The following is a 23,852-nucleotide window of genomic DNA, read 5'->3' as shown; positions in this document are numbered from 1 at the left end:
AAAGGTAAGAACAGGGAAGGAGATTGTTTGTTCGCACATGCGTAGAATAAGCCGGGTTTCCGGTGGCTCGGATCAGGAGCTGGTTGTTCCTCCAGTCTGGGTTGGTAAGGAGAGGAGACAGCCAGGGACCGAGCCGAAATGTCAGACAGCGGGAGTCAGGAAGCCCCGAAGACACGGATACCCAGGCCGACGGTTGGCAACAAAGTGGCCGTGGTACTCGGCGCTCAGTGGGGCGATGAAGGGAAGGGGAAAGTTGTGGATCTGCTGGCACAGGACGCGGACATGGTGTGCAGATGCCAGGTAGGTTAGGTGCGTTCTGTCGTCAGGGGAGATTCCGCAGGTAACCGTTGCTCGTTAGCTGAAACACCGTTTCTCCCTGATGCTCTGCCACATCCTTTTTAAGCCTCCGATTTCTAGGGGGAGTCTCTTACAGCCACTTAGTGGGAGCTGTCACGTCAACGAAATAATGCGTAAATTGTGCAAAAACACCCCTGAATTAACGAGACTGCAATACATTAAGCTGTTTTTTTTATAGCACCTCTGCACTGTTTTGTGCCAGGCTTCAGTTGTAATGACCGGCAACAACAAATGCACAACAAAACAGGTGTGATTACACCTATTTCACACCTCTTGAAAGTGGTTAGCACCGGAATAAGGGGGTGCCCACCCCAACCCCCCCTTTTGTTGTCAATTCACAAGACTCTGTGAACTGAATCCAACATGCCAGCGACTATTTGCTAGCCGACGAACATCCCAGTCAGGCTTGTTCTGTGTTTTTGCTAAAGTCACCTTGAATTCCTGCTAGCTGCCTAGCTCCCCAAACACCTGTAAATCTGTGGTGACTTCATGTGCACACGTCAAAGATAACTGGAGTTACAGCTGGTTATTTGAAGCAAGAAGACACAAACCTTTGGTTAGCCTGGGTTTGGATTTATTCTAGCCGAGCTGCTCATTAATGGTTGTGTCCTGGACATATCAGCAACTGTAAAGTTCAGCAGCAATGAGGAGTGAATAACTTCTTCTTTCGTTTCTTCTTCTTAACTCTTTACAAACTGTTTGAGTGAAATTTGACCCATTTTGCCATTTCACAGCAGTAAAAATACCTTAAGTGTGATTTAGGGTATGACCCGAAATGTCAAATTCAATGACCTTTCCTTAAAGTAACCCAAAATATTTATAGAATTTTACACTAATGTACAGGTGTTGCAAACTTTGATACATTAAGGCTGTAATGGATCACATTTGACCCGTAGCTGTCAAAATGGACTTTAGATCCACCAGTGTGGATCAAATAAAGGAAAATCGTGGTTTTAGAGAGTCTTGAAACAGTCAAAGTGTACATCCCATGTCTGTGTGTATTGTCTATGTGGTGACCGAGTTCAAGGGGGGACCTTGACACTCCCACGAGAACTGCCTGTGTTCCCGCCACATTTGCTTAGGTTCCCACAGACAGCCATCTGCTGGTCTTTGAAGGATCATGGGGGAATCTCCAAACAGTGCAATAGTAAAACAGCATAGGAGTGAATGAATAGAGTGATGGAATAGATGTCATAGAGAGGGCAGAGGGTGCTTTTATGCTGAAATAAGGCGGCATGGTGGTGGAGTAGCTAGTAATGTTGCCTCACAGAAAGAAGGTTCCTGGTTCCAATCCTGGCTGTGTGGAGTTTGCACATATGAATGCTCCGGCTTCCTCCCGCAATCCAAAGACATGCACGTTGGCTTAGGTGAGGTGGATAGAGTGCTTGAAGTGTAACTTACTGTATGAACATATGGTTCAAGTGTAACTTAAAATTAAAAGCACTTTGAATGGTCAGTAAGGCTAGAAAAGCACTATATAAATGTGAGTACATTACATGCCTGTCTGCTTTGGACATGGAAGCACAATTTGCAAATGAGAATCCAATTCCTGTTTTATATGGCAGTTTTATACATACTCCACCATTTTCAGAGGCTCTAAAGTAGTTGGACTGACTTGCATAATTTTAAGAAGATTGTTTTCAATAATTGGATCAATCCTTTGCAGTCAATGACTGGCTGAAGTGTAGAACAAATGGGCGTCACCAAAGGCTGTGTGTCCTCCTTTGAGATGCTCTGCCATTCCTTAATTGCAGCCACCTTCAGTTCCTGCTTACCTGTTTGATCCTGTGCATTCAGGTTGTGCTGTTGTGTTGAGATCAGGCTTGGCCATTGAAGAATGGCCCATTTCTTTGCCTTGAGGAATTGTAGGGATGCTTTTGCCGTATGCAGTATCAGTTTTCATTTGCCCTGTGAAGCGCTGTCCAGTTTTTCAGCACTTAGGTGAATCTCCATGTTATGGGGGACCATTGAAGTTACAGTTATGGCCCTCTTTCTGTTAATTTAAATAGGAACTTCAAAATAGCTGCCTCCTAAGCATTACCATGATGGTCGCTGAGTGGTGCAACTAAATTTTAGTGTGACTTTGGTGTAACTTTCTAGGTTGGAAAAGCTTTTTATAAACATGCTCACTGCATAGACAGTATTATAGATGGACAATAGCCACGGTGGCGTTACCCATTGGTTGGTGAAGTTCCATTATGAAGCCTCGTGCTGAGCGATTTTTGCTGCACCATCTTTTGAAGCCAGACATGACAAGCAAGGCCTGACTGTGAAACAGAGGATACCACACTCTAATTGGCAAGTCATGAGCCTGTGACCATACCCTGATTAATCCTCCTTCCTGATGCTACTAATTACCATAATCTACAAAATGAACTTCATCTTTTATTCAGTAATACTTGAAATTAATGATTGAGTCCATAAACTCGCCAGGAAAACATTTGATGAGGTCTCAGAGAAAAGGATCTGAGGCTGTTTTCTCTTTTTTTTTTTTTTTCTCCGCAACCATAAGCGCTTTTAAAATCACAGGTTTCGCCTCCTGCTGGTTATTTAAGAAGAATGCAGGTTTTAAAGGCCTTGCATATTGGCTTCACTTTTAAGGCTTATCCATCTTTTAAATCTATGGTTAACTGTTGAAGCTCTGGTCACTGATTTAGAGTTGATATACAGATTGTAGTCCTCCCTCCCAGAAAACACACTTCTTACTTTCAGTTTTTCCCCCAACTTTGGCTCTTGTGTGCAGGTGTGTATGGGCATACATATGATTTTAAGTCAGTAAATTAGATTCACTAGTCGGAATTCTTTGCATGGAGCAATAAAATCATTCGAGAAAACTGTAAGGAAAGATGGGATGATTGCAAAACTGTCACGGAAAAGCTTTAGTCAGCAATGATTTTCATTCATTTTTTTTTTCCTCAGTGAAGATCAGGGTGTTGCAAATAAAATCTGCAGGTGTACTAAATCAGAAATATTATAAGAGACAGACGTGGCACTGAAAGACTCCTGAAATGGTGGGAGAAGTGTAATTTCCATGGGGATAAAAGGTGGGGTTTTTTTTGTTTGTTTGTTTTTAAAAAAAACAACAAAACAACAAATATTAATCATAGCCTCAGCTCTAAGAAAAGAAAGAATATTCTTTAAAAGCTATATATTTTTAGATAATTATCTTGTTCTGTAGCATAAAATAAAGTTTTTTTAGTGACACTGAAAGGACTTGAATGACTTGATTTGCATCTATTGTGGTTTCCTCATGGGTGGATTCGACTCTAAAATGCCAGAGTGGTTATTCCTGGGCTTGTAAGGCGGCTTTCCTCTTTGTGCTCAGCATTGATCTGGAGGATACCTGTCCTTGATCTGCTGGAAGAAGAAAGTTTAAAACCCTCAGTTAAAAAGAAATGCTCTGCTGTTAGTGCAAAGCCACAAATTTCACAAAGAGGACTGTTGAAGTCTGGCCAGGCTGCGTCAGATTGCTTATATTTGGACTGTGATGTATGGTGTGTAACAACATGCAATGTCTGGACTTAAAATGCTTCTAACCTTATGTTTTGGACTGGTTTAGGTATTTCCCTAGTAACAAAACATGTAAATCACTCAGCCGATTGTGTTGTTTGCAGGACAGTATGCAGCACTTCCCATTTTGGAAGAATAAGCATCAAACCGTTGCAGCTCTCAAAGAGACGCTTTATTTGCCCGAGTCTGTGCATGTAATGCTCATTCGAGACTCATTCGAGTGGGGAAACAAACTAATCATGATGTGTATTACGAGCCTGCATGCATTACGATTTCTTTTCTTTTTTTAGACAAAAGCTACAACTGTTAAGTCTGTTCCTGTAAACTGTTTTTTACGTACATTGAAAAACAAACACTTTAACAACCAAAAAGTATAAAGCAAGATAATTGAGCGAAAACAATTATTGTGCCACAGTCTGCTCTTGCCTTCCTTTAATTGTTCTCCACTCTAAAAGTCCAAATTGACCCCCAGAACACTGTGGCTTGTTTTGTTCAGTTCACATTTATTTAGTTTATTTTTCTTTTTCTTTCAGTTGAATCATAATAAAAGTTCAAAGAAATCTACTTAATTAAATAGAAACTTTTTAAAAGTTTCAAAAAGCCCATATTTTTTGTAAAGTCTGTGTATAATCCTGTCAAATAATTGTGATCTCAACAGTGACAAAAACAGTTGTGGTTTCTATTTGCCGTAAGAAAGCAGCCCAACCTCCTTCAGCAATGCAGCCAGCCCTGTTAATCAACTGGAAACTCCTATTTTCCTGCAGGCAGCCGTGCACAGACAGCCGTCCCCTCCGTACATTTTGACATTATGACACGTGTGCTTGATGATGTGTAAGTGAGGAGTGAAGGCACCCTTGCTCTTTTTATAAAATCAGCTTTGCCAGCAGTCCTGCTCGGTGTTCCTTACAGCTCAGAGCTCTAAGATGCTGCAAGTGATAGTTGTGGGGGTGGGGGGGTGGGGGGGCGTGGTAGTGGATGGGGCGTAATACCAGCAAAACATGATGTTTTGTATCAATACAAGCCCCTCACACTTGTAATGAGTTTAGTATAACTAATCTGCAGCTGCATATTGGATGAACAATGTACAGCAACAAAAAACCTGAAACAGTGCTTAAACAATGCTTTAGACTTAAATGCTTAATTTAGACACTTAAAAGGATCAGAAGTAAATCATCTGTCATGTACTGAAGTCAAACGTGGCCAGCAAAAAAAAAAAAAAAATCAAGGAAATGATAACACATAGCAGGATTCACATAAGGACAACTGGTCATCATGTTTCATATGCAGGAAAACCCCTGCGCAGTGTCTAGTCAGGGTCAGATGCTCTGTTTGAAGTTAGAGACTCCTGGGCATAAATGTGCTGCGTGTGTTGGAGCAGTAATGAAGTTGACTCGGAGAGCTTTTTTGGGAAAAGCACTTTTGTCCACTTAGAAAAGGAACATAAACATTTTTTTTCTTTTTGTTAAACAAAAAACAAATGAATAAAAAATGCAGGCAAAACCAAAATATTCCCTGGGCACTTGCTTCTTTGGTTGCGAGGTGCAGCAATATCTGACTTCTGAGGAAAAAGGAACACTGCAATGGTCCTTCTAGAAACAAGTCCTGCATCTTGGCTGCCATCTCGAGAATACCACTGTTGGCTTGTTTGGGCCTTTATTTTTTTTTTCTTGAGGGGAAGGCCAAAACCTTTTAGAAGGGTTGCCAAATTTTGTTTTGTTTTGAAAAGCCCTGATCTGTTAAGGTTAGTCAGAGTGAGATCACAGCTAGCTTCAGCTTAAAGTAATTCCCAGATTTTTGTCGGACCTGTTTTTGATTCACTTGCACAATGAAGACAAAAAGTAACTCGGTGTACTGCTAAAGTATTTTAAATTGTGCAACCATGGAGCGCTGCATCTGCTTTTATTTTGCTTTTGATTGATAATCTGCAGCTGATCTGCCCTTGAACTGTAGCTCACTTTCATTGTAAGGCAGTACAGATGAATGACATGAATACCTGCAATTTAATGTCAGAGTATACTTCAGCAAGGCAAACGGTTCCAAAAACAGGGCGTGATAAGCACGACCATGAGCCTATTCAGGAGGGAGAACCTGTACTCACCATGACACCCTGACTGTCAGGGACAAAGCGTTTCATACAGCTGGGGTGTTTGACAAAGTCATTATCTGGTATTAACTGACTAAGCAGGGCAGAGTTGGTGCTGAACTCTTACACATTATTGCTTCACATGAAAAGTGACAACTCCAATAAAAAGTTCCTGTTTTGTTCTAACAACACAGATTCAGTGCGATAATGTGAACACAGTTTGGCGAGACATTAAAGGTTGTGTTTATTCAGTCTGCTTCTGAGGAGTTTTTACAAGTGAAATTTAATAATAAAAATCTGCTTAAAAACTGCTGATGACTGAAGTTAAACCCAGTGTCTAGCTTCAGGTTACTGTGTTACTTTTTATGAACATATGTCATGTTGTGTAAACAGATGCAAAGACAGTGTTGCATGTAGTCGATACAGAAAGCAAACCAAACTGGTACACAGATGACAAAAAAAGTGAAATGTTTTTCTATGAATTCTGCATCTTCATATAGGAAAAACTGAGCAAAACAACCTTAGCATCAGTTCCAGTATCACAATAGATGCCCATCATTGCGAGTCCACTCAGCCATTCGTCAGTTGTCGAACTCCCGAGATATAGATTCAAGCGTCATAAACAACTGAAGGAGCTCTCAACACCATAAAGCTCCCAGAATAATCTTGACCGCACGAGATCGTCTATGTTCTGCTTTTCAGAAATTTTAACGATGCAGTGACATTAAGAGCAACGATTACTCTTCAAAAGTATTTGCATCACGACATTAGTGTGAGGATGCAGCCAAAAAATGCATTTCAGACGCATTAAACAAATAAAGAATCCAAACCAGTCTTCTTATGATCTCTTACAGCTGTAGATTAATTTAATTTTAATATTATATTATAATATTATATGATTGATTATCACCAACAGTAAGCTCAGGTCCTTCCTCTATTCTCAAAGAGGCACTACACCTCCAGTTTTGTCTCCCTTTTCATGATATTTCTGATAATGTCGAAATTTGTTTGCTTCACAGAGACCTGCTATTGTAATCTCAGCGCAGTGGGTAATCAGCACACCCCCAGCAGTTCCCAAACTACAGGACAGTTGTAGGTGACAATCAAAAACATTTGTGTCTCGTGATAGGAATGAGAGGCTGATCATGGGACTGCTGGAAGACGGGAGTTCTTCGGTTCTGTGGGGGATGGGGTGAATCGTAAAAGTAGTAACTAAAAAGGAGAGGCATCTGCCCCCCCCCCCCCCCTGCCCCCCCATCTGTTTCCCATCTCCACCTTCAGGGTGCTGCTGTAGCCAGGAATAACTCCGTGTGGTCAAAGCACATGCTGGGCTTGATTTATGTCCAAAGGCTACAGCACGACAGCCCAAGTTGAATTGGCACCCCGGGTTGTGAGTAGTGATGCAAGCTGCAGAGTAAAAAAAATGGATCAGCAGTTTCCATTTTACCACAGCAAAACAAAAAAAACTTGCTTAATTATCTGTTTGTTTCTCCCCCTTTTTTTCTATGTAGCTTGTTTTCTTTTTAACCGTAACATTTGACTGTTAAACATAAAGAAGAGAAGAGTAAAGCAGGTCAGATTGTGATGTTCTAGTCCAAGGACTCGCTGTTCCTGTTCTCGGCTCCCCATTTTTATCTCTATAGTCAGATGTGCTAAATCGTGTGCGGGCGTCTATGCTGCATCCACTCAGATTAACTCACAGAAGCGCGATTAAACACAACGAGATTAAATGTCTCTGCTTGTCAGAAGTTGTAGTTTCCTTTAACCATTGGATGTCTTCTGTGTACACATATACTGTACTTCAATATTGAACATTCATACACTGACACACAAAAGTGATGTTGTTTTTACTTCACAGAACCTGCCCTTCCAGTAGTCCAACATTTGAATGATTGCAGACAAATCTTTGTCCGATAAGCCATTAAAAATGCTACAAAACTCACAAACACGGTCAAGAGGTCCAGTTCAGGGTGACAAATTAGCGGAGGTGAGGCCTAAGAGACACTAGTTGCCGTACTTGTGTTGATACACCTGCCAATCTTTAGTTGCCATGCCTCTAACTTTAAACCTTAATAAAATCAAAATTATTTAAAAAAACAAAAACAGAATTACCTCAAGATACAATTGTTGAAAGAAATTTCAACTTAAGCTTTTTTGGCCCAGGCTGTAACCATGCAGTCTATGGAGCCAACCCCAGTGGGAACCTAAAGGAATTTATGGCATCAATTTTTGGCACTTCCATTTTTTTTGTTTTGTTTGTTTTGTTTTTTAGCTTTAGAGTTTGGTGCTTTTTCCCAGATTGCTTCTGCATGTCTTAGATTTATTTTGTTTTTGTTTTTTTTTTAATTCACTGTTATTCTGACAATGTTAGAGAAGGTCAACACTAAAATTATAGTCTTGTAAGTTGTCATCTATTAGTCACTTTTAGCTACTTGTTTACGAGTTTAATGACGCTGTCTTTAGGTTTCACTCTAAGAGCTTTGGCGTAGAGAGGGTTGTAAAAAAACATTATCCCTGTGGCTACGTAGCCTTCCTTGAAGTATGATGCCCTTGAGGCAGAACTACGATTTTTTTTTTTTTTTTTTTTTTGGGTGTATGTATTTAAAGTATGCCTTGGGAGTAGTAGAGTCTTGACAGAACATGTCAGTGTATTTGGGTGTGTGGAGTATAAGGTTATGAATGCGTGTTTGCCACACATTACCAACAGTTCATTTGATATGCCCTTCCTTGCATCTGTCAGTACGTTTACACTGGATTGATACCTCTGCTTGATTTCTGACCTCAAAGTAAGCAGAGGTTTCTAAGCAACACCACAGAGTAACGCATACACTAACAGACAGTGGCCCGCGGTTTGTGTATGATGCTTGTTGCTACCCGCCAAACTATTCAGCTTTTCAAAACAAAGTTGAAGAGCGGCCTCTAGGTTCTGTTTGGCTTTCCTCATCAGCCTCTGCCCCCCCCCCCCCCCCCCCCCCCCCCCCCCCTCCTCTCTGCAGGGTGGCAACAACGCAGGACACACAGTGGTGGTTGACTCGGTGGAGTACGACTTTCACCTCCTACCCAGCGGCATCATCAACCCCAAGGTCACCGCTTTTATAGGTGTGTATTGCATGCAGAAAAGCACTTACATTACTGCACGCCACACACACACACACACACACACACACACACACACACACACACACACACACACACACAGTTCCAAGGCCATTGTTCCTCGCTATTTTCTGCTTGAACTGATCGTGGTCCCTTTCAGCTGGCTGTTCATCACCACTCTTACAGCCTCTGTGCTGGCAACTGCTACAAGTATGATCAACTTGACTCGGAGCCAGACTGCAGGCTGCATCATATCCACCCATCTGCAGTAACTTCATTAGCTAATGGATCTAACTCCTCCTTTAAGGCTCCCAATCCCTCCACACATCTGCACTTGACCATATGCTATACGATCTGTCAATACATAATCATGTTTCTACTTTTTCCCCCTGTCATATATGACACATTAATGCTTTGCTTCTTAAGGAAAACCTTAAGAAACATAAAATATGTATAAATATATGATCAGTCTTGTGCAAGCACAAGGAGAACAGAAGGTATTAGCAAAGCAACAGGGTCAAACCCAGGAACCTCTTGCTGTAAGGCAACAGTGCACCACTATGCCACCTGCAAACAGAGGCATATTTCTGTTTATTATAACGTCATTTTCTTTCCGATGTGCATTTTGGGAATGGCTCATCCCAAGCAAATTTTTGTCCACATTTATTCTATCAATATCATTTAAAGAAAGCTTTTTTTTTTTTCTTTTGTAGCTAATTTCCTTATTTCTGATGTTTAATTTGGTCAAAGTAATTACCTCACTGCCTCCACTTTAATGAAGTTCCAGTTAAAAGATAATTAGAGCCAACTGTTTGAATACTCCAGTGAGAAGGCACCATTTGGAAAGCTCTGCCTAATAGAAGAACGTTCCTAGAGGTCACATTTAGGCACACCTAAGGCTACTTTCACAATGATGCGCACTGACTTTGGTTTATATGCATCTTTAGGTTTTAGCCACAAGATGAAATTCATCAGTTGGACAAAAATCAGATGTAACTGTTTGAAAACCTTCCATTACTTGCACAAATACAGTGGGTGGAGTGCTTGTGGATTGTTTTGCACCACAAAAATATTCACACAATGTGGCCGACTGCTTCCTTTCAAAGTACAACCAACAGCTGGAGTTAAGTAACAGTAACAAATCCCCAAAACTTACCGAGAAGTCCTACAACTGCTTTTTCGCCAAGTCTCTCCTTATTTGTTCTGTTTTTATGTAAAAACAAAGTTGGATCAAAAGGTTCTGACTGCCCACAAATGGGAACAGCAAGGTTGCTTTCCTTTACTGACGGAGAATCCCACCTGATAAATTTTTACATTCAGTAGTCAAGCGACTCTTTTGTTAGCCGCACAAGTTGCAAACCACAAGCTCGCTGGTGCGTGACTTGTCAGTTACAAACTGTAATTGACAAGTCCTGCGTCATTGTACAAAATTGTACAAAAGTCTTGATTATCCAGGATGAGCTTATCCTCCTGTGTGACTCTAATAATGAAAGGCTAATACCTAGATGTTTTGTGCCCTGCCCAGAGGAGAGATTTAAGGTTCAGTAACACATCTGATAGTGTCTGAGTGACAGAAGTCAGACTCGCTCCTTCCATTTGCCCTAATTTTCACCCTCACATTGAGCATAAAGCTGCGTGCTAGTGTCTGAGTTCACAGTAACACCAGAAGGCTGAATACAATGGTGTACTATAAAGACAGGCTTTGAATTTGATCAGGTTTATTTTAGTTCATCCATCATAATAAGCCTGGATTGGACTTAATTTGAATCCATAGAGCTGCTCAGGACATCCACAGCATCACAAACGACAGCCCCCAAAATAACTGCATAGTTGAATTAAGTCTGTCTGAAACATAAAATGAGCTCTGTGAATGTCAGAAAGTTTGACTTGTCTTTGTAGTAACTGTGCTGTTGTTGCTAACATCGGTAATGAAGGCTCCATTCTGTTCAAAATTCCCAAAGCGTGGCATTGTGATGGCAATAACTGGTTAAACCTCCTGTAGTTTCTCTCCCGTAACATTAAATTGTCTGGGTTTAGTTCAGTCTATTCTATTAACACAAAGTAACGCAACATAGTGTCCACTTCAGTAATGGAAGATATCGACAAACCCTGACTGTCAGTTGACTGCCAAAAAAAAAAAAAAACTCCCTCTGTTCAGCCCTCAGTCATGCACAGTCAGGAGGCTGAGAGCCCTCTGGAGGATTACAATGCTGGATTTCCATTTGTAACAGAGTGAGTCTTCACTGTGGTGCTGAAGCATTTCACTTAAGTATGAAAAAAAGAGAGCATTTTTAAATGGAGTAGGTATATCAAAGATCTAGGAGTAAATACCTCTTTCAGAAAAGTCACTCTTTGGTGAGATTTTCTTTCACAAAACATAATTTTGTATATTTTCCAAAGGGATCACAAACAAAGGTTGCATACTCAGAAATCATTTAAACAGAAATAAACTCAGTTTTGACTCTTTGAAACTGCAAACTTTAATGTCACTGAACTTCCTTTTTACATCAGGCAATGGAGTAGTGATCCATCTTCCAGGCCTCTTTGAAGAAGCAGAAAAAAACGAACGCAAAGGAAAAAGTGAGCGCTGTACCATTTTTTTTTTCCCCCTTCTTTTTTCCCCTGAGCAAAACAAGGCTTTAATAATCAGTGTGGACACTCATAGTGTGTGGGTGTTTGTGTTTGTGTGTGTAGGTCTAAAAGACTGGGAAAAACGGTTGATCATCTCGGACAGAGCACACATTGGTAAGTCCTCCCAGTCCTCTCACTGGGCTCTTATTTTAGAGAGTGTGTGAGTGTTTAAATGCACGCAAGATGAAGTCTGTGCGTGCGTGCACTTGTGCGTGTGTGTATGTGTGAGCTCTGCTTACTTTGAGGTGTGTGAGTGTGTGTGTCCCCTCTCTCCCTCCTTCACAGTGTTTGACTTCCACCAAGCGGTTGATGGCGTTCAGGAACAGCAGAGACAAGAGCAAGCAGGCCAGAAGTAAGAAACCTGTTGCTTACAAATGGCTGACACACACACACACACAACTGTGGATGGAAAGATCAGATCAGCTTTCACATATATTTAAAAAGAAGTTGACCTTTTTTTTTTTTTTTCTCCCCCCCTCTGGGCATAGTCACTAAAGTCGTACATACTTTAAGTTTCATGATCAACTACTCAGTTTGTTTGCAAACAAAGCTTCGAAGTAATCGATTAAATAAATGCACCCTTGTGTTCCTCAGCTCAGATTGCTTTGTTTGCAGTGAGTCATACTCTTATTGTGGTCATGTGAATCTTAGTCGAGCCCCTGTCTGTCCTTCTGAATAGTCTTGGAGTTCATGGATCTTTGTTGTCACAGAAACAGAGTACTATTCCATGTATTATACACTAATACTGCAAGATTAAGCTGCTGAGTGTGCCTGGCAATAGCGCAACTTTGAATCCAGGGAGAAAACGTTAGCACAGCTTTGAACATGATCACAGCATGTTGTATTTCTTCTGTAAACTTCTTAATCTGCTATCTTGTTTGCAAATAAACATGACTCTGGTCCTCACATACAAGCTTAAAGCACATTTTTTTGTAATAACAATGATCTGCCGGAGAATTCACACTGCCGCCCTCAGCTTTATGGAGCATCATAGTGACTTTCAGCTCCAAGTTTGTCTTTTACTTTCTCTGCTCTCATAGTGTTATTTTACACAAGAAAATTGATGCTGCATGCTCATAACCAAACAGCCGAAAGGCAAAGGTACTAGATGGTGAACATTGTGGAGGATTTAGCAGCTAAAATGACAGATATTTCCATGAGGAGTTAAAAGAGGATTATTGGACTTAATGTCATCCTGTTACTGCTCAATGTGTAAATATTCAGCTGTTAAACAAAACAGCTTAAAAGATAATATGTTAATGCTGTTTCCGGTCTGTTGGCAGGTTTAAAATGGGTTATCACAGCCAAATAACATTTAGGAAGATGACTAGTCTTAGTTATGTACTTCTTAAACTTACATGGTGTATTTCATTTCACAGCTGGTGAGGGGTCGCTGGACTTCGCTTTTGTTCGCTGTGTGAAATCAGCCGCAAAGAAGTTGCTGCACCAAAAACATCCTTGTTATTGCTTTAGTAACGAGCAGATTGCTGCAGTATCCTGTAGTTTGCATAGAAGATGCCGGCTTATCTGGAGATATTCGCTCTTTCACTCGCTGACCTGTAGAGAAACTTGTTCAAAGCAAACCTGAAATGGAGACCGTTCACCTTCAAAGTTAGCCTAGATATTTCAAAAAAGTGCAAGTTTTACTTTAAGGGTGAACATTTGTGTCACACTTTTCACAGTTTCACTGTGGTTTGGTGAATTGTTGGTGAGTGTTTCCATACAAGCTGGCATCTTCCATACTAAGTACTGGCAACTGAGCCAACCTGCAAACAACCAAAGCATTTGCTAAGAAGCTTTTCGATGCAATATACACCAATCAGGCATAACATTATGACCACTGACAGGCGAAGTGGATAATATTGATTATCTCCATCATGGCACCTGTTAGTGGGTGGGATATATTAGGGAGCAAGTTAACATTTTGTCTTTAAAGTTGATGTGAAGCAGGAAAAATGGGGAGGCATAACAATTTGAGTGAGTTTAACAAGGGCCAAATTGTGATGGCTAGACACCTTGGTCAGAGCATCTCCAAAATTGCAGCTCTTGTCAGGTGTTCATGGTTTGCAGTGGTCAGTATCTATCAAAAGTGGTCCAAGGGAGGAACAGCGGTGAACCAGTGACAGTGTCATGGGCGGCCAAAGCTCACTGATGCACATGGGGGGCAAAGGCTGGCTCGTTTGAACCGATCCAACAGATGAGCTACTGTAGCTCAAATTGCCAAAAAAGTTAATGCTGATTCTTATGGAAAGGTATCAGAATACACAGTGCATTGCAGTTTATTGCATATGCAGCTGCATAGCTGCAGACTAGTCAGGGTGCCCATCCTAACCCCTGTCCACCACCAAAAGCGCCAACAATGACCATGTGAGCATCAGAACTGGACCATAAAGCAATGGAGAAGGTAGCCTGGTCTGATGAATCATGTTTTCTTTTACATCACATGGATGGCTGAGTGCGTGTGCTTTGCTTACCTGGGGAACACCTGGCTCCAGGATGCACTATGGGAAGAAGGCAAGCCGGCGGAGGCAGTGTGATGCTTTGGGCAATGTTCTGCTGGGAAACCTTGGGTCCTGCCATCCATGTGGATATTACTTTGACAACAGCATTGTTGTACACCTGTTCCCTGATGGGTGTGGCCTCTTTCAGCAGGATAATTCGCCCTGCCACAAAGCAAAAATATTTCAGGAATAGTTTGAGGAACACAAGAATAAGTCTGAGGTGTTGACTCGGCCTCCAAATTTCCCAGATCTCAATCCAATCAAGCACCTGTGGGATGTGCTGAACAAATAAGTCTGATCCATGGAGGCCCCACTTCACAGCTTAAAGGACTTAAAGGATCTGTTGCTAACATCTTGGTGCCAGATACCATAGCACACCTTCAGGGGGCTAGTCGATAGTCAGGGTCGTTATAACAACAAAAGGGGATGGGACCACACAATATTACGCAGGTGGTCATAATGTTATGCCTGATTGGTGTATGTCTTTGTGACCAATTTCATACAACTGCCAGCAACCTGCAGCAACCACCTGCTGGATTTTCCCCATCAACCTATGTTCACCAGGGGGTCACTGACCAATCTCTTTGCCTACAATAAATGGGACTTAGCAGTCAGTTTCACAGCAACTGCCAGAAACCTGCAGCATCTACTCACAACCAGCTGGGGAATACACAATTTTTCCTTGTGACTGGAGTTTGCTAGATGGTTGCCCACAGGTCTCGAGGCTTGTGCAACTGAGGCCTCAGTAAAGACACTTTAAATATTTCTTCCTGAGCTTTACAATAATAGTTGTAATAATAATAATAACTTAGATTTATATAGCGCCTTTCAAGAAAACCAAAGAAGCTGTACAAAGAATATAAATAAACAATGAACAGGTGAGTTTTCAAAAGATTCTTAAGAGTCCAGTGGTGGGGCGTTGAGAAGCTCAGAAGGGAGAGAGTTCCAGAAGGTGGGGGCTGCCACACTGAAGACTATTGTCCCCAAAGGTATGGAGGTTGGTGTGAGGGAAAAAGAGCAGACCCGTGGCCGAGGACCAAAGTGTCCAAGACTGTTTGTATGGGTGAAAAAGGTCGGACAAATACTGAGGGGCCAGGGCATTGAGGGATTTATAAGTGAGAAGAAGGTAATGCATGACTTTATCGGTAGCCAGTGGAGATTAATAAGGGTACGGGTGGTATGTTGCCAGAGCTTAGTGAGTGTTAAAAGCCTGGGAGCTGAGTTCTGGACAAACTGGAGCCTGTCCAGGGCTTTGCTGGAGATCCCGAACAGTACCCCGTTACAGTATTCCAGCTGGATGGTAACAACAAAGGCATGGATAAGGGTCTGTGTTACAGAGTCAGTGAGTAAAGGCCAAAGTCTAGAGATGCTCATTAGGTGGAAAAAGGCTCTTTTGGTGAAAGATTTGATATGAGTCTGGAATGAAAGTGTGAAGTCTAGGATGACACCCAGGTTGAGAATTTCTGATGATGGTGAGATGGAGGAACCATCTATGTCAAAGAGTAGATCTCCAAACCTCAGGAATAGGGCTTTGGGGGCCACAACGAAGAGCTCTGTTTTATTACTGTTGAACTTGAGTAGATTAAATGACATCCATGTTTTGATTTCATGCAAACAGTTGACAAGTGATTGTGGGGGGAGCTGGGTAGATGGTTTGGTACTGATATAAAGTTGTGTTATCAGCATAAGAATGGAAGTAGAGACCATGGTGGCAGATGATCTGACCAAGGGGGAGTATGTAGATGGTGAAGGGAAGGGGTCCAAGCATAGATCATTAGTTATTTTAATGACAGCAGTCTCATGGTTCTGTGGTGTACTCTAAACCCAGATTGTAAAGGTTTATAGAGGTCATAGTTAGGTATATGTTACTGGAGTTGGGTGGCCACTGCTCTTTCCAAGATTTTACTGAGGAAAGGAAGGTTGGACATAGGCCGGTAATTGTTAAGGTTGTCAGGGTCTAGTGGAGCCTATCCCAGCTGTCATAGGGCGAGAGGCAGGGTACACCCTGTACAGCTCGCCAGCCTGTCGCAGGGCTAACAAAGATTCACATTCACACCTTTGGGCAAGTTACTGCACTCACTGCATGTCTTTGGACTGTGGGAGGAAGCCCACACAGACATGGGGAGAACATGCAAACTTCACACAGAAAGACCCAGGCCAATATGGATTCAAACCCAGACTTTCTAGATGTCCTCCTAGCTGTGAGGCAGTAGTGCTAACCACCACGCCACCGTGTTGCCCATTTAGATTATGTATCCCTTTAAACTTTTAGTTATTCTCCATTGTTAGACCAGGAGGAGGAAAGCTGCAAACACTGGCACAGCTTTATTGGATTTATGTAACACAATATCAAATTATATTGATATAAACAATACAGTTTGATTCTGTATCTTAAACTATACTGATATATGTTAATATTATGTTCAATATATCAACAAGCCCATTATGATATATTTCATTTATTAAAAAGATTGATATGAAAATGTATTTTCTCTTTTACTCAATCACACATACATTTATCTTCACTTTGCATATGTGCATGAACGTCTTTCCACAGTGACACATGTGCATATGATCTCAGCTTTCGCCTGCCTGGAAGTGTCCTCAGAGAGGTCAGAGGGCAGACAGAGAGAAGCAGCCCTGGAGCAGGTGCTGTTTCTGTAGAGTGAGACAGAGTAGCAGAGCTTCAACAAGTGACTGAATAAAGCACCAGACTCCTGCTGAGAATCTGACTTCTAGACTCTAAACAAGGACACAAGTAATAAAATAGGTAGTAAAATGAGATATTCAGTCATCTAATTCAGTATTTGCCCAGGCAGTGTATGTGTGAGGAATGCTGTGCCAAGCCCAGGGGCATTCCGGACACGAAGCTAAATTCAGAGCCGGTATACTCCTGTTAAAAGCAGCCACAGTCCGAAACTCCCAGCCAGCTCACGTGTTTCTGAAAGACACAGAGTGCATGGGCTTTAATGGCAGAGTCATTATAAGCTTTCAGCAGATTGAGATGTCAGGCTAGGGGATTTCCAGCATCTGCAGGCATGCTGTAGTGTAAGGTCTGCTGAAAGTCAGAGCAGAATATGATCACAGAACCGGACAAGACAATTCAGAGTCATGACGCAGCCAGAAAAACTAGTTGTACCTGTGATCTAATGTTGCAAACCTGCACATTTAAGTTAGTGACTCTCAGTTTTGTGTTGAAGTCTTGCAGGCTTAAATAATGAGATATACATATGTTTAATTTCCTATCAACATGATTCTACTATAAAAATAAACAGAAGACTAAAAGTAGTTGAAAAAAGGTTGAGGTAAATTAAATACATTTAAAAACTAGAGTTTATTAAAAAACCAAAAACTATCAGAAACTATGTACCATGAGGAGGACATGTCTGTCAGATTCACAACGGCAAACAGCAGCTTTGCACTGCTGTAATTTCAGTCTTCTGCCAGTGAAACAAACATTCATTTTAAAGAAATATTGTACACATTTCATTTTGAACTTGTCTGTTTTAAGTTTCGTTGCATCATTTTAAAGTTGAACTGTACTATTCTGTATTAAATTAAAACTTTGGGGTCATTCTTAAACTAAATCCAATTGAATTCTACTGAAATGTAATACTTTATATTCCACTGTTTCATGTTGTTTATCACTGCTGCAGTTGCTAATTACCTTTGAACTTAAAATATTACATTGGAACACATTTGGTAAGCTAATGAAAGCATCTTGCCAAAAGCTGTCTACATGGGGACCCTATTACAGTTTACAGTCACAGCCACTTTATTACATACACCTTGCTAGTACTGGTTTAGATCCCCTTTTGCCTTCAGAACTGCCTTAATTCTTCATGGCCCAGATTCAACAAGGTGCCGGAAACGTTCCTCAGAGATTCTGGTCCGTATTGACATGACAGCATCACACAGTTGCTGCAGATTTCTCGGTCGCACATCCATGATGCAAATATTGCACCACATCCCAAAAGATGAGATGATGTGAGTTTTGTGACATGGCGTTATCCTGTTGGAAACAGCCATCAGAAGATGGGTACATTGTGGTCATAAAGGGATGAACATGGTCAAGAATATGCAGGTAGACCGTGGTGTTTAAATGATGCTCAGTTGGTACTAAGGGGCCCAAAGTGTGCTGATTAGATATTTGCATTAATGAGCAAATTGAACAGGTGTAACTAACAAAGTGGCTGGTGAGTGTGGATGTCTGAGTTTGCTCTCACTTGTCTGATTTTTTTCCCCTCAAAACATACGCCAGTTTTACTTAAATAACTGTTTTTAGGATGTTAAATGATTTGATATTTCATTTATAGCAAAGATGTGATCAGAAAAATCCATAAATTTGTACAGCAGAACTTTCCTTCTGTCTTTCTTCCACCGCTGGCAGAAATGGCTGGCTTTTCACTCGTGCACATTGACGCACATGGTTACTGGATACTGCATGTGTTAACACTGATGATGAAACTCAATTACTGTAGGGGATGTTTAAGTATTTCTGTTCTATAATTTGTAGGTGGAGGATAAAATTTTTGCTGCACCAAGACTTCATTTTAATAGGGCGAGTTATCAGAGGTGCGCGATGCTGTTGTATGTAAATGTGTGGAGAGAGTTTGTCAAACTGTGATACTGTAGTATGAGAAGTTTTTTCTTTTTTGCTTTCTTTTTTTCCTGTCTGGGTTTTAAATGTTTTTAGGATGGAGTCTGTGGAGGTGAAGAAAATGGCTCAGTGACAGTTAAACATCTGTTATTAAAAGCTTCCACATCACGAGCTCAGACTTCATTTAACTACTTTGCTAGTCTATGACTAAAAGTTGGATTAATTTTAGTGATATTAAATCACACATGGCAGGTCTAATGTCTTTCATGTTTTCCTTTTTTTTTTCTCTTTTTTTTTAAATTTTTTAAGAAGCTCCAAAACAGTTTATTAAACTTGTTCTTCTAAGAACCACTGAGCAACTGCTGTTTCATCTGTGTGCATGACGTGAGTTTCAGAGTTCATGTTGTAAATTGAGGTCACACGTTTATGCTATTTTTTTTTTCTCTCTGTTTCTTCTTCTTCCCTCCTCTCTCGACCTTGCCCAGTCTGGGGACGACAAAGAAGGGGATCGGTCCGGTGTACTCGGCTAAGGCGGCACGCTCCGGGCTCAGGATATGTGACTTGCTGGCAGACTTCACTCAGTTCTCTGAAAGGTCTGTCTGTCTGGCACTGGATTATATCAATTCTGAGTTACAAAATATAGTTTTTGTCACTGGAAGGGCCCATAATCTATAAAGTCTCAACACGCAGTTCTTGTCTGCCTGAATCACTTTTGCCTATCACCAGCAGGAGTCTGGTAACTGTTGTAGCATTGTTGTTTGTTTGCTCCAGAGAAAGCTGGACAAAAAACACCATTTTTAAGAAGCATGTGGATTATTTATTTATTTATTGGCTCTTTCCCATCTCTCCTCCAGGCTGTATTTAGCCTTCCTCTGGTTTAGACCATAAAAGTTGGATGTAACATCGTGTTACTCATTGGTTAGTGAAGACCCATTATGAAACCTCGCTCCCAGTGTTTTCACCATCGCCATCTAAGTGTTTTTGAAATGGTATGTGAAGAACCAGGGGTGGAACAGACTGTGAAACCGCACTCCTGTCAATCGTTAGCTAATGAGCATGTCCTGGATAAAAATGAAAGGTGATGCAGGTGCAATAAATGACTGCAGGCATTAATCAAAACCATTTGTTGTTGCAGGTATAAAGTATTGGCCCAGCAATACCAGTCTATGTACCCCACTCTAAAGATTGACATAGAGGGAGAGCTGCTCAAATTAAAGGTAAAAAAAACTAAAAAAATGATTTTAAAAAAATGGAAATATTTTGCTGTCCTTTTTGCAGATCTCCTTGTATTTTATTTATTTGTGCGTTTTTAGGACTACGTTGAGCAGATCAAGCCCATGGTGAGAGATGGTGTACACTACATGTACGAGGCTCTCCATGGTCCTCCTAAGAAAATCCTGGTGGAAGGAGCCAATGCAGCCCTGCTGGACATAGACTTTGGTCAGTAAATCAATGTTTGCATGTGCAGGTAATACTTCTTTGTTTCTTTGTGCTAACCTATAGTGTCAGAATAAATGTTGTTTCTGATTGCAAAGTGCCATTTAGTACACCCACAGTGACCTGGTGATGTTGCCAAGAAACACTTAAAGCTTTGCGATGCTCTTTACAAAAGCCTGCATGGAGCTCAGGGTAGAGACGAGGGTAAGTTTGATCGTTACTGTCGTGCTGTGGCATCTGGGCTTGGTGTGCACATTCACAACTTCAAAACACTCACTTGTGCATGAGCACAGAGGCGTCAGCAGTCTGTCGGTCAGTAGATCAGAATTAGAGGAACTCTTTAAAGCCTTATGAGAACGGTTAAAGTATGAGGATTTTTTTTTTTCCTTTCAGGTAATGATATAGTAGATGGAACTGTAATGTGTCACTGTAAGAGCACAGACCTCTCATTATTGAGAGCAGCAAGTAGATGAAATTACAGTCAAAGTTCAGCGCCATTATTCAAAGACAATACCTGTAATGTCTGTGGCATCAGAGCGAATACCATCCTCTTTCTGACAGACTGGACCGATACATGATAAGAGAATGTCACGATTTTGATGAGCATGCAGGGTGTCAACGTTTACGAGAAGAGCACTTTGACAGGACACACTCGATGGTTTAGACACCAAACCCGTTGTTTGAATACACAACAGTCTGTCCTCACACTGGGGCTATCTCCATGTCAGCAGTCTCCAGCATTTGGTTTTTGGGATCCCGACACTTGTTTGCTTTTAAAATTTTCCAAGCATGTCATTTTTCTGATTCATTGCTCTGTTCGTGTCGGTATGTCAGATCTGCTCCTCAGGTCTAATCTGACAACAGAGCAGACCAGGGAAAATACTTTAAACTTCACTGATTGTTTTAAAGTAGCTCTGTTATGTAGATCCCACCTGGTCTTGAACCAGACCAATCACAGCTTGGTATTCAGGTTTTGTTATAAATCACTGAGCAAATCTGAAGAGCTTTGTACATGTATGTTCAGTGACCGAAGGCAGAAGCAGATCTCAGGCCTAATCAGACAACAAAATCAGGACTAAAACAACCCTGTGATGTCAGCTTGCTCATGACCTCTTTCCACACCAGTGAAGGATATGTGACAAAACAAAGCATGACCCTTCTTCGCCTCTGGTGTCATTTCAGGAACGTATCCCTTTGTGACGTCGTCCAACTGTACGGTGGGCGGGGTGTGCACGGGCCTCGGCATGCCGCCTCAGAACGTTGGCGAGGTTTACGGGGTCGTCAAGGCGTACACCACAAGAGTGGGCATCGGTGCTTTTCCCTCAGAGCAGAAGAATGTAGGAGCACACTCTGATATTTTAAGTTTAAGCTCTGTAAAAGTTTGGTTAAAATCAGGGTTTATTTTTAAATTGCACAACTTTATATGTCATGATGAGAATTTAAAAAATATAACTGGCTCATACATTCAGTATTGCATGGTTAAAATGTGGCATAATTACTTGAATATAACATTATACACGTGAGTAGCTTCTTTTCCAAACAGCACCACCTAGAGGAGTTTTGCCACACTGCCACCAATAACCCGACACCTACTCACAACTGAAGCCGATGCAGATTTAGAGACGCAGTATTTTTGTTTTCTGTGACTGCAAACATCTACAGAAAATCTGCATAAGAACTAATATTCAAATTTGCACTCTTGTTTTATTTAGGAGATCGGAGAGCTACTGCAGACTCGAGGGAAAGAGGTTGGCGTGACCACGGGCAGAAAAAGACGGTGTGGTTGGCTGGATCTGGTGCTCATCAAATATGCACATATGATTAATGGCTTCACTGCGTGAGTTTGATTTGTTTATATATTTTTTAAAAATAAATCCTTATTTATTTATTAATCTTTATTTCTGATATATTTTAAGAGAAAGCAACAACCTCAGAGTACAGCTGCTACTCCTGTGCATGTAAAGGAGCCAGGGCAGGCTGGAGACGTGGGCGAGATTGTCATTAAGCTAGCGCTGTGTCCCCACGGAAGACAGTTTCTATATCTTTGTTTAATCAACTCGAAATGCCCATAACACTTCAGGTCTTCATTTAACCTGATACTTTTTATATGATTTTTCATGTGTTTTTGAGGTTGTGGATCACAGGAAGACAAGGAGCTGCTCTGGTGAAAGCTTATATGGAGTTAAAAAAAACAAAACAAAACAGAAGTTTTTTAGACTATTAATATGATGTTTTATTTGAAAGATAGGTTTTAGGACTATTATTCAATAAAAAATGTAGTTTGTTTCAATTCATAATTCTTTTTTTTTTTTTTTCCCCTTTTTTGCCAATTTTTTGTTTAAGGCAGATTTGCTTTATCTTTTTGATACATTTTTAAGTGATTTTTCTGTAAAAAATGTATAACACAAATGTATACTGTTGTTGCTGTAAAGCTGTCCCTCTTCTCTTTCAGTTTAGCTCTCACCAAACTCGACATACTTGACGTTTTCCAGGAGATCAAAGTGGGCGTAGGGTACAAAGTCGACAACCAAACCATACCTCACTTTCCAGGTGAGAGAATGTCTGAATATGTAATCTAATTGACTTTTTCCTGTTTGTTAGAGGTAGACTGTATAGTGGTAGGTACTGGTATGGGGGAAAAAAACATTTATTCGGATATGTGCACTTACAACGTGACTTCTAACTTTAGGATTAAATCTGATGGTGACAGTAAAATAAAAAATAGACCTGCTCTCAGTGGTGATTATCTGACAGCCTTTTCTCTCCTTCCAGTCTATTTGATTATTTACAGAGAGCTCCATTTTCAGACAGAAACACATCGATCTGTTGCTGTTGCCCTTCGAGTGCTCCCTCCTGTAAAACTAATGGTGTGATATTATTATTGATTTGTGCCAGCGAATCAGGAGGTGCTGCAGCGTGTGGAGGTTCAGTACGAGACGCTGCCCGGCTGGAACAGCAACACCTCGGCCGCTAGAAGCTTCGGGGAGCTGCCCGAGAACGCACAGAAATATGTTCGCTTTGTTGAGGAGCATGTGGGAGTGCCTGGTAAGAAGACACACCTGGACATGCAGGCATTAATGAGCAGAATTGATAGATTTTCAGTATTTACCCTTAGGTGATTGCTTCTCCTGCTTCTTGTTTCCTCAGTCAAATGGATTGGAGTGGGGAAGTCCCGGGAGTCCATGATCCAGCTGTTCTAGATGAAGGCAGGAGAAACACACAGCCTGACTAACTGTTTTAAACCACCAACAGCGACCACTGTCTGCTCTGTTTTTTTTAATCCCTGTATCATCAGACAGTCCCAGACTGGACTTCTTCGGACTCTCAAAGCCTCTCTTTGGATTTTTAAAGTTTTAAATGTATTAAAACGGCATCACAAGGCTCTCTGTCGACCCCGCAGACTTTTATTTCACACACTACACACTGGGCAATCGGGTGAAGGCGTGAAGGAACGGCCGTGAGACACGCGGGCACTGGATCATTCTGCAGACATTTGGTTGAACACATTGTTTGACTATGTTTTTGTTGATCTATGCTGTGATTTAATGCGCTGTGTTTTACCCCTCAGCACTTAAGATGCTTTGAACTTTATGTGCTTTATGTTTTATTCTTCCAGGTGTACGGCGCATCCTCACAC

General features: G+C 41.2%; 1 protein-coding gene across 1 annotated transcript; it reads left to right on the top strand.

The window, feature by feature from the left end:
• The first annotated feature begins 51 nt into the window (after window positions 1-51).
• Window positions 52-23,598, top strand: adss2 (adenylosuccinate synthase 2). Its single transcript, XM_030748062.1, has 13 exons — window positions 52-300; window positions 8,947-9,049; window positions 11,558-11,626; window positions 11,741-11,791; window positions 11,963-12,029; window positions 19,264-19,371; window positions 19,914-19,995; window positions 20,092-20,218; window positions 21,398-21,552; window positions 21,928-22,052; window positions 22,668-22,765; window positions 23,111-23,260; window positions 23,363-23,598. The coding sequence occupies exons 1-13, from the start codon at window positions 139-141 to the stop codon at window positions 23,413-23,415; spliced, it is 1,350 nt and encodes a 449-aa protein (XP_030603922.1). The 5' UTR covers window positions 52-138; the 3' UTR covers window positions 23,416-23,598.
• The last annotated feature ends 254 nt before the right edge of the window (window positions 23,599-23,852 follow it).

This window comes from Archocentrus centrarchus, chromosome 15 (assembly GCF_007364275.1).
Source record: "Archocentrus centrarchus isolate MPI-CPG fArcCen1 chromosome 15, fArcCen1, whole genome shotgun sequence".
Lineage (NCBI taxonomy): Eukaryota > Metazoa > Chordata > Actinopteri > Cichliformes > Cichlidae > Archocentrus > Archocentrus centrarchus.
This window is presented reverse-complemented; position numbering and strand designations above follow the sequence as displayed.